This window comes from Carassius carassius, chromosome 37 (genome assembly GCF_963082965.1).
Source record: "Carassius carassius chromosome 37, fCarCar2.1, whole genome shotgun sequence".
Classification (NCBI taxonomy): domain Eukaryota; kingdom Metazoa; phylum Chordata; class Actinopteri; order Cypriniformes; family Cyprinidae; genus Carassius; species Carassius carassius.
This window is the reverse complement of record NC_081791.1, coordinates 23,706,686-23,718,351: the sequence shown is the minus strand read 5'-3', so window position 1 is coordinate 23,718,351 and position 11,666 is coordinate 23,706,686. Positions and strand designations below refer to the sequence as shown.

The 11,666-nt window shown below is 36.8% G+C and overlaps 1 protein-coding gene across 1 annotated transcript in view; it reads left to right on the top strand.

The window, feature by feature from the left end:
• LOC132118462 (SPRY domain-containing protein 3-like) overlaps positions 1-11,666 on the top strand; it is a 54,017-nt gene that overhangs the window by 7,152 nt on the left and 35,199 nt on the right. Inside the window, exons 4-6 of the mRNA XM_059528312.1 lie at positions 5,362-5,486; positions 5,832-5,967; positions 6,966-7,154. Of these exons, the coding sequence (XP_059384295.1) occupies positions 5,362-5,486; positions 5,832-5,967; positions 6,966-7,154 (450 nt within the window). The remainder of the gene's footprint in view (positions 1-5,361; positions 5,487-5,831; positions 5,968-6,965; positions 7,155-11,666) is intronic.

The following is an 11,666-nucleotide window of genomic DNA, read 5'->3' as shown; positions in this document are numbered from 1 at the left end:
AATTTAAATGCATATAATTCTAAATGATAAAAACTAATGAAAAATTTATTAATTGAAACTTCTACCAAATATACTTTAATCAACATAAAGTATTAGCTACTTTTTAGAAGTTACTGTCATATGTATTCTTTCGCAGAGATTATTATTAACTTTCTGTGTTTTTGGGACCATTTAGGAGATCGTTGCATTATTTTTAGCATGCAGTGTTGTGGTAGTGATTCATTCATAATGAGAGCCGCATGTTTTACTAATTGTTTGTGCAGATGTAGGTTGTGATAATTAGGGCTGCCTTCGAGTAAGATTTTTCTGGTCGACTACCGTATTTTTCGGACTATAAGTAGCACCTTATATAAATATAAGTCGCATCAGTCCAAAAATACGTCATGATGAGGAAAAAAACATATATAAATCGCACTGGATTATAAGTCGCATTTATTTAGAACCAAGAACCAAGAGAAAACATTACCGTCTACAGACATGAGAGGGCGCTATATGCCCTCTCGCGGCTGTAGACGGTAATGTTTTCTATTGGTTCATTTCTCTTGGTTCATTTCTCTCGGTTCATGTACAATTAATTTTGATAAATAAGTCGCACCTGACTGTAAGTCGCAGGACCAGCCAAACTATGAAAAAAAGTGTGACTTATAGTCCGGAAAATACGGTAATATTGCTTAAGTCGACTAATCGCATATTTGTTATTAAACAGTTTAAATCATTATAATAAGCCTCTAATTGCCTACATAGCCTTAGCCTAAGCTCTCAAGCACACTTATAAAGCTTGCCACAGTGCATCGGCAGAAGCTAATAATTATGAATGTGCCGCATTTCCACAGTAAGGAGGCTGCATTAACATTTACACCAAAATGTGTTTAATACACTATTTAATACATTATTAAAATGTATTGATGGACTCTCGTGCAGTAGTGGACACGCCTGTATGCATGTTTCATATGGATTACGTAATCTTAGAATATGTTTTCCATTTAAATTGGTTCATTTTAAAGTAGACATTTTGCTCTCTATAGAAATATATATGCACATAAATAAACGTGTTTACAGATTCTAAAGATGTATTACTCCTGTATGACCAAAAATACATATTTTAAGAGCATGTGAGCGCACAGGCGCCTCTATCTGTCCTGCAGTGAGTGTGCTTCTACACTCCTCACAGATACTTCAATAGCGCACATTTTTCTTGGTTAGCCTAGCATTAGATTGAGCGGCCATGTAAAACTGGTAATACTTACAGATTTCAGATGATAAGCAATATCTAAGGTCGATGAATGATTGGTGAGCATTTGGGTGTCCTGCCCGATGTACTAGCCTACCACATAGACCAGCCATTAGCCGCATTTCCACTGTCGGGCCAGTGCGAGCCAGGGCTTAAAGCGGGCCGGGCGGGGCTCATAGCCTCGGGCCAGTAGCACAGAGGCCATCTTTTAAAAATAAATCACTGGAACATGCGCAATCACAAAACGAACACGATAAAAGCGTCCGTTTGTTTGCATGCTTTGTTGAATATTCAAATTCAAAAGCATCGATGTTTTACTATAGAATAAATTATACATTTATCATAATGAATTAATTTATCAGGACTCAAAATTAATCACACAGAAATAAATGTATTTCTAATTTTTTTTTTTTAATGCTTATGAAAATAGCCTGCTTATTCAGTCCAGTTTGTTTCTCTTTATTCGTATCCACAGTAGCCTATATACATCACATTAAGAATGAATGATAATATCTTTATTTTTATAAAAGCTCCCGAACAAAAACATTATAATATTTTTCTGATATGAAACGTGGAGTTATAACTCCCGATAAGAGATTTATGACAGATAATATAAGTTACTAAATAAATACACGATTGTGATAGAGAATAGAAGCTGATGCCTGATTTCTCCAAGCGGTCATATTTACCATCATGTTTACTATGGTAACGTTAATGTTTAGTGTGCATAGTCTTTTACATCGCTTATAAATATTTCTGCCTTGTATGGTGATTATAATCCACACCGGATCAATTTATTTCAAACACTCGCTGCTGACTAAGAGTGAGTTTTGAGCTCAACTTATTGTAAAAAGTCCCGGAAGTGACAGTGGAAATGCGACTGGCCCTGGCACGCACTAGCACGCCCGGTTTAAGCTCGACAGTGGAAATGCGGCTATTAATGTTAATTTTTTTTTTTTTTTAGATTTGGTCGACCAAGCCTCTTCTGGTAGACTAACAGTTGGTCAACTATAAGGGGGCAGCCCTAGTGATAATACCTATAGGGATGCACGGAATGTGCGGCAACCAAAATGATTTGTCTGAAAATAGCCAAAAAATCTCTTTCGGCCAAATAAGTGAAAGACCAAATAAATTGTACTGAACAAAAGCGTGACGTGATCAAATAGAGGCGTGCACTAATGCAGCAAACCTGTTGGCATTATGGAAGCATTTAAAACTGTCTGAGACGCAAGAATCATTACAAGCACCGACAGCGAGAGACTGTTTAGCAATGCATTTCATGTCTTCAATAAAAAGAAGGGGTAGTTGTTGCTGTTTACTGTATGATGATAGGAATCGTGAAATGGTCTTAAACAAATAAACTGTACAACATTGTTTTCTAATTCAAGCACAAATTGCATCTATTCTAGTGAACTCTTGGCTCAAAGTGCAAGGAAATCTGTCAGTTGCTCAGTAACATTTTTAAGAATTTTTACAAGGCATTTTTACAACTCCATCTAAATTCATAAATGTTAGTATTTATAATATGTACAACAGCTCCAAATTGGAATTTGTAATATTTTAAAATAAGTTTCTTCTGCTCAGCAAGGCTGCATTTATTAGTACAGTAAAAAAGACATGCCTGATTCAAGAAGGGGGTCTCAAAAATGGCCAAAAGAATATTATTTTACTAATTAATTTTAAAGGGTTAGTTCAGCCATTGGTTGCCCCATTTATAAAGATAAATGTTTCATTAGGTAGGAAAGCAAACACTTATTTAAAAATAAAAATATATATATTAAATTACCACTAGTAGGCCATTTCCACTCCCTTATATATATATATATATATATATATATATATATATATATATATATATATATATATATATATATATGTATGTATGTATGTATGTATATGTATTTGTATTTGTTAAATTATATTTAGACATTATGAATGACAGTAATAAAAGTTCATTTCATCTGCATCTCAACTACCTAGACAGCACAAGTACATCTGTAAGACGTCTGCTAAATATCTGGGAAACGTATGCTATGTACTCTGATAAACGTCTCAGAAGCAGTTTTACAATCATTCTAATAAATGTCTATTTGACATCTGATAGGAAACATCTTAGAGATGTATTGCAGATAAGTAAGCACTCTTAAGAATTCACCTTACTTAATGGCACTTGTGCTGGTTTTCCTCAAATGTTAATCTGAAGCCCTACAATGTTCCTCAAAGTCAGAAAAGTCATAATAGTGTTAGAAGTCGTCTGTGGTATATTTTCACTGCAAAACAATAAGAAATGCCGCAAATATCACCGCAAATTTTGAGAAAAGACACGGCAAAATCAGTCATTTTAGGCAGCAAATATCTGAAAAAAGTTCAAAATCTTGGAGGGACTGATTAGTGTATCCATACATATTAAAAGTGTTAATTGTTTTTTTTTTTATCTTATCAATCCCACCTTTGAACATTAGTGTTTGTTAAATTAATTAATTCTGTTATGATAGAATTTTTTTTTAGATCTAAACCTATTTTTTTCAGTAAATATAGGCAATCCACATCTAGTTGATTTTGAGAAAAAATCTATTTTTGCATGCCCATCCTTGTCTCTTTAATCGAGGAGGGTTCTGTAAAATCTGATTCTGTGTTTTGGTTCTGCCCATTTTTAAGGAATTACTGAGACTGTAACATTTATTCAAATTAAAAATCATCTGAGGTTTGTAAAAATTTCTCAAAGCAAATGTCTCAGACCGGACTGTATCGCAATCTTGTTGACCAATAGCATCCCTCAGTGCAGTAGCAATGAATGTGACATCTTCAGCAGCGAGCTATGAGTAATCAATAAAGAACTCGCTCTTGCCTTATACACTCTACATCACCTGATGGTGACGCAGAATCCTTCAGATTGGCAAAGTCTGGGAACTTTTTTCCTTCTCCATAAAGGTCATCTGCCAGTCGGGATATGCGTCAGCGTCGTCCTCATGTTTCCTCATTACGTTTTCACAGGGGTTTCATTTCAGCCCCTGTGGTCAGGGAAGTCAACGCTCCATCAAAATTGGACTGTGTTGCCGCACCTTCACCGCCTGTTTCAACATTGAACTGCCATACAGTGATTAACCTCTGCTCTGTTTTCTCAGGGTGCTCACGTGTGCTTGTGCAAATCAATTTTGTCCTTAGTCAAGTGGAAATATCTCTATTAGTGTAATTGATTATTTTCCCTGGAGCTCCGGCGTGGAATTTTGTAGCCACAAGGTTCATGGCACGGTTCTTTGTCAGACCTGTGGTAAAATAATTGAGTGCCCTTAAATTAATCATTGTGCACTGTATTCGCAGCAGGAAAGGCTTTAAAACCAGCAGCAAGCTTTCATATGTAGGTTATCAGAATTTACAGTCGCTTCTCAAAGCTTGGAAAGCAAATCCTCGAAAGAGACGACAAGGAAGACTTTGACTTAAACCTGTGGGAATCATTGGGGTCCCTTTTCTACACCTGTGTGTGGTTTTGGCTGAGGGCGCAGAGTTAAGTTTAGTTTGTGGAGCAATAACTGGGTAAATTTGTCTATGCTTGCCCCCTTCGAGGGTACGCCTGCAATTATTGAGTCACATGCAGTGGGATTAATCTGTCTCTTTTGGATGATAGTCCCTCGAGATCAACAAATCCTATTCCATGTTGAATTTTCAATGAAACTAATCGCTCTGTCTGTCTGAGTACTTGATTTATGAGCATGAGAAAATTTAACTTTGGCAGTCCTTTCCAAATTTCTTAGCAGTATGTTGGAAATTTACTAGCTCTGAGGAGGTTGCCGTTAAGAGGGTGTGGAAGTTGTTCCGAGATGCTTTGCATACAAAGGGAGAGATAAGTAGTAGCCGAGACGTTAAAATTCTTAATAGCAGGTTACCTGACATTTCCATCCTGTGACTCAGCCTAATGCTTCTTGTTAACTGTTGATTCCAACACCGTCTGTTATTTTGGAATCAGTGCTGCTCGTGACGTATATTACCGGTGGCATTTGCTTAAAAGTACCTGAAAGCCATCTTTTGCCCTTCAGTCATTTAAAAACAAGCTGTCATAAAAAAAGCAGAACTGTTGTGCCACACATATACTGATGGCCATGTGTTTTTAATGGTTTTTATGCTTCGTCAAGGTGACCATTATGGATACTGGAGTGAGAGGGACAATTGCTGTCGGGCTGGTTCCCCAGTTTTACAAACTTGACCATCAGCCTGGCTCGCTTCCACATTCAATAGCTTACCATGCCGATGATGGAAAGTAAGTTTTCTTTGAGAATTTTTCTAGTGTTTAAATATTTAAAGGGAAAGTTCACATTCAGTTGCTGGTCCCCATTGACTTCCATAGTATGAAAAAAAAAAACCCACTATGCAAGTCCATGGGGACCAACAACTGAAGGTGAACTGTCCTTTTAAGGTATGTTAATAGATAATTGATTAAATTTTTCTTTTAAACAAAATGTGTTTTTTGTCAACTTTGTTATGTTGGTTGCCTGGTGATTTTTTTTTTTTTTTTTTTAATTTTTCTTTTATTCAGGATCACTACTTCTTTCCATGAACCTTTCCAGTTGTAAGTAATTGATGACTCTATCTCTCCTGTTCACAGGCTGTACAACGGCAACCCCGTCGGTCAGCAGTTTGGTCCTAAATGTAACCGTGGTGACCGAATCGGTTGCGGTATTTATGCAGACACTTTCGATGCCGGACTCGTCACTGTGTTTTTTACAAAGAATGGCAAAGAAGTGAGTCTCCATGCCGTGGTACCAAAGTCATAGCACATGTCACCAATTTACTAACGCAATTTCTTAGTGTATTGTTGATGAACACTGCTGTTGAATATTATGGAATCAGTAAAACTCTTACATTGTTTGAAAAAATCTTTAAAAGAATGCTAATAAATGTTATTCATCAATGAATCTTGAAAAAAAGTATCAGAGTTTGCAAAAAAAAATATAGCAGCACAACTGTTTTCAACATCAGTAATAACAATAAGAAGAAGAAATGTTGCTTTTGCACCAAATCAACAGGAGTAATGAAGCTGGAAATTCAGCTTTGCATTGCATTAATAATTTTATTTGAAATGTTAATAATACTTCACACAATATGTTTTTACTGACCAAATAAATGCAGCCATGGTGAGCAAAAGAGACCTCTTTTAAAAAAATCTTACTGACCCCGAACTTTTGAATGGTAGTTATGTTGACTGTGTAAAATATTCTAATGAACTGACATTTATAGATGATTTGGGTAAAAAGAAATTGAAGACTTGTCTAAGTTTAAAGCTTCTAAAATTCTGTATTTACAGAATTAAGAAAAACGCCAAATTGCAAAGTAAAAAAGTATTAAACACTTAATTAATTGCAAGTGTTAACTTTGCCAACCTTGTGTAAAATAATTAGACGCTATATATTTAAGCATTCTTTAGCTAATCGTTTAACATCTGCATCAAACTATGAGTTCTGTAGTCTATTGTGTGTAAGGGTTTTGTTTATTACTCCATTACAGTGGTTACAAGAATCTGTAGAGATGAAGTCTTTGAACACACAATAGTCTAGTCTTCAAATTGAGGGTTGTTTTCTGATGACTGGTTTTCCTGCAGGCCAGATAGTAGGGTCAGGAGTGATACAGACATAATTTCAAAGAGCAGTCTTTATTCTCAGTTATAATGTGCTGTAAAATAGTGGTTAAGTTTATGGACTGCTTTAACAGAGCTCTCTTTATGTGTATGTGTGAATGGAAGGTGGGGTCAGTGGTGGTGCCGGTGGCTCCAGATGGGCTTTTTCCTGCCATTGGCATGCACTCCCTCGGTGAGGAGGTACGGTTGGACCTGCAGGCGGAATGGGGTTTGGAGGAGGAGGACAGTGTCATGATGGTGGACAGCCATGAGGATGAATGGGCACGCCTGTATGATGTCAGAGTCAGTGGCATGGTGAGTGGGGGATGGCCATCGAAAACCAAACCAAATGTGAAACTAATGAGTTTCTTAATCATTTTTGCCTCTGTAGGTCTGTGGAAAATGTGATGGGTTGAGTGCCAGCATGGTGAAGGACTGTAAAGTAAACCATATTTTACACTGGGTTAATTAGAAGTCATATTTTGTTAGGAATTATTGGTGCTTACTAAGGCGAGAATCAATATTCCAGTTGCCAGATTAAGTCATAAGGATTGTAACAAACCTTGAACCTTGGCGGACATGAATGATGACGTTTCGCGGCTCATTTCTGAGCAGTTGAATGCACAATTTTTGCCTGGTGGATGAGAATACTGGCTCAGAGGTTTGCACTAAAAGAGGAACATGAGCTATGTATAGACACTTTGTGGTCAGTTTTGCACAGGGAAGTACCAGTTTGCAATACCATGGTATTGCACACTATTTACGATTCCTAATAGAATGTCTCAGAATTTCTTGGCGCCAGTTACATGGCATTGTACTCAACCACATATTTACATGGCAATGCTGTCAACCAGAGCGTCATGACCATGTTTTCCTGGTAAGAGAGGATCATAGCTGTTTTTCATAGCTGTAGAATTCTGATTGCCACCCACATTTGTTTTTACTTGTAAAATCAAATCCTGCTATTTTTATTCAAACCATTCAAAAGTATGGGGTCAGTAAGATTTGTAATAACCAAGTTTATATTTGATCGGTAGAGTAAAAATAGTAAAAAAGTGAAATGTTATTACAATTTAACGGCATCATTACTCCAGATTTAGTGTCACATAATCCTTAAAAAAAAATCATACTGATATGCTGATTTGATGCTTAAGAAACAGTACTTATCATTATCAATGTTGAAAACTGTTCTACTTAATATTATTTTTTTGGAATCCATGATACATGTTTAAGGATTCTTTGAATATAAAGTTCAAAAGAACAGCAGTTTTTTTTTTCTCGAAATGGAAGCTTTTTCTAACATTCTAATTGTCTTTACTCTCACTTTTGAGCAGTATAATGCATCCTTTTAAAAAGAAAATCTTGCTGTACCCAAACCTTTGAAAGATGAAGTTCCAACATAATTTCAATAAATAAGGTCTGTGTTCCCAACATCCAAGTCTGTTAGTGTTACTTTGATGTAATCCCTTCTTAAAATATTTTGAACCATCATATCTCACAGGTTTTCCCCAATAAATTATGACAGGAATGATGTAAATCCGAAAACCACACATTGCTTTACTTCCTGTCAGCCATTAACCAAGTTGAAATGATCATCATTCCTAGAAAGAAAAAAAAACAACACCTGGAGGAACACGGTGATAGAGGAGTCTGCCGAACCCAAATGCGTGTGTGGTTGTGAATGAGTGGAGGGAATTGCTTGCTGGAGGCAACGTTTTTTCACCCATAATTCCTCAGAGTAGTGTTTAGATAAAGTTAAAAGGAACAAGCAGTCGTGTGTTTGGATAGGTTATGGAGCAGAGACCTCCCAATAGAGTGAGACTCGGTGTAATATGTGCAGATGTTCTTCTGGGAAAAGAATCTGCACCCATCGTGCTCACCTTCCCATCTGATGCCCTGGACCTTCTTTGGTCTATGAATGCTGTACTGAGGTCATGAAAGCGTTCAGCATAATGTGCTGCACAGTTGTTATGCTTCACTGGGCTGATGGCATGAACTGGGCAGCACAGGGCAGAAATTACACCAGATCATCTTGTAAAAACTCAATAAGAGGACTTACAAGGTGCCAAGGAATCTTTATGCCTTTCTAAAATGTGGTTTTCTCAGTTGTGTGCCTTCTCTGTGAGTCCCGTTGTCTTGGCGAGAGGGTGTCCCAAGACTTAAAGACTCTGCTGATAAGGGCATGTTTAACGAGAACCCAAAAACTTTGCTAGATGGAACCAATTGCGAATGCACCGTGGTGAGCTTCTTTATTTTCAGAATTAGCAATCTCGCCAGAAGATGGATTTTGTGCAAAGCACACGCCGTCAACGGCATGCCAATAATAAAATGATTCTTTCGTATGTTTAATAGGTGAGGTTCTTCAGTCAGCTTTTGAAGATTATTATCTCCTACTCTTCAGGCACCATTTAATGTAAACCAAGACTTAGAGTGTTCTTTCACAGTCTGTCCATTTTGTGCCCTGTCTCCGATGGATCCAATATACCGTCTGCAGCTTTCAGAACACCAACAGTCATTCCCTCCATTTATGGAGTAGCTCTAGTCTTTTAGTGATAGTTGGTTGGAACACATTTCCATTTTGTGGTAAAATGATTTAGAAATGTCTGTCTTTCAGTAAGACATTGCAAAAACAAATGTATTACAGTATTAGTACAGATATCAACATCAGTGTCTTAAATAATCTTTGTTTATCAAGCAAAAGAAGATTTCTGCACATTTTATGTGATGTCACCATAGAACAGCGCAATGAATTTAATGGGGATGAACCTCAGGCATTCTGTCATTTTAATCATTTTGGAATTCAATTCAATTAAAGTTTATTTGTATAGCGCTATTCATGATGCAAATCATTGCAAAGCAGCTTTACAAAAAAAAATTAAAGATTCTAAATTATATTTAGTAGTAGCTTATCAGTGGTGACTATCTCAAGTTGATGTCCATTATAGCAAAATGTGGTAGTTTTGTATGTTATCTGAGGGTTGGCATCATTTGAGGTCCTCTGGGGGGTTGGCATCATCTCTTCTCATGTCTTTATAAGGGTTGGATCCAGACTAAAGCTTGTGTAATTCCTAGTTACCACAGGATGCCAATACCATGGCAGAAACAGAGAAGGTAGAATACAAAAGAAGAATTTAGCACATGTACATGTTTAAAAGGGGCATATGACGCGATCCTCAAACGTAAAATAAAACATAACCTGCTGTCATCTTAAGAGCCGCATGGATCCAAATTACTGTACACGTGTATTTTGATTCTCACCTTTTTACATTCATTTTTTACATGACTGATGAAGGTATACATAAATAATCACTAAGCGCAGCATTTTGACCTTGAGCTAAAAGATGACTTTACATGTCCGTGTTAAGTTCCGTCTCTGAGCGATCTCTTCCTGAAGAGCAGCGCAAGTTCTTTTTCATGCTTTTAAAAACATGAATAAATATACTTTGGTAAATCAAGCATGTCCCATTTTCAAATGTCACATTAAATGATTTTACTGATTTGCATGGGAAATTGGACTTTTATGGATGAACGAAAGCACAGCGCTGCAAAAGGGGGTGGAAAGGGGCACAATAATTGTTTTTTCTCGATTGTTGTATTTTCATAATCGTTGAAGGCCGAAATCAAACCATTTTTCTGATTAATTGCACAGCCCTAGTCCATTGTGTTTTTTGAAAACCAAAGTCACCCATTTAGCAAGAAATTTTAGAGCACTTCATGCTTCCTTCTACTGACCAGCTTTTTGAAGATGCTGATTTCATTTTCCAGCAGGATTTGGCACCTGCCCACACTGCCAAAAGCACCAAAAGTTGGTTAAATGACCATGGTGTTGGGGTGTATTTTTTATTGGGCTTATGAAGTATTCTAATTGGTTGAGATAGTGAATTGGTGTTAAATGTGAGCCAAAATCATCACAATTAAAAGAACCAAAGACTTAAACTACTTCAGTCTGAGTGCATTGAATTTATACTAAAGCGCCTCATTCAAACATCTCCCCACAAGTCACTTTGTTGGAAGATTTGCATAACTTTGCCCAAATGTATACACAAAGAAAGAAGGTGTAAATTTTATTCTTGTTGTAGTGTTTTTGCCGCCGACATGTTGTGGAGATGCTGTGCGTTTCGATATATGTAAAGGGGCATAACATTTCCATCACATGTTTGAGATATTTGGCCAATCACAACACACTGGATAGCTGGCCAATCAAAACACACAGCGCTTTTCAGAAAGATGAAAGGCAGAAAGGCAGGGCAGAGAAGTGCAACAATAATATACAGTATGTGGCAAATAATGTTTTTTTAACCTTAAACCACGTAAATACATTGCGTTACACCAAACACACGAAATAAGATTATTTTTTCATAACACTCCTTACATGTGATGACAAAGTGACAATCTCCGATGACTTTGCGTGTCATTGTAGGATCGACGTCTGTGACACCAAACCCTATTGGTCCTTGTGTGTATTGTAATTAATTGTGCCTTGAAAATATTTAACAAGCAAAACTGGAAACCTCTCCTGAAGAAAAAAATGTTCATACAGGTTTGAAATAGCACAAGGGTGAGTAAATGCTGAAAGTGTTTTCATTTATGGGTGAAGCATCCCTTTAAGTGCCTTGCTCTTGAAGGAGTGCTGGCAGATCCGATTACGATAGATCTAATTTGCCCTGTAACGCAGTTCTACTTCAGTTCAGGTTTACATTCTTCATGATAAGAGATCCACTCCTGTTTAGAAAAGAGAGTATAACATTCTGGCACACTGCTGTCATCATAGAAATCGCAAATACTCCTTGGTTTTATTTATTTTTTTATTGTCCACATGCTTTGTCA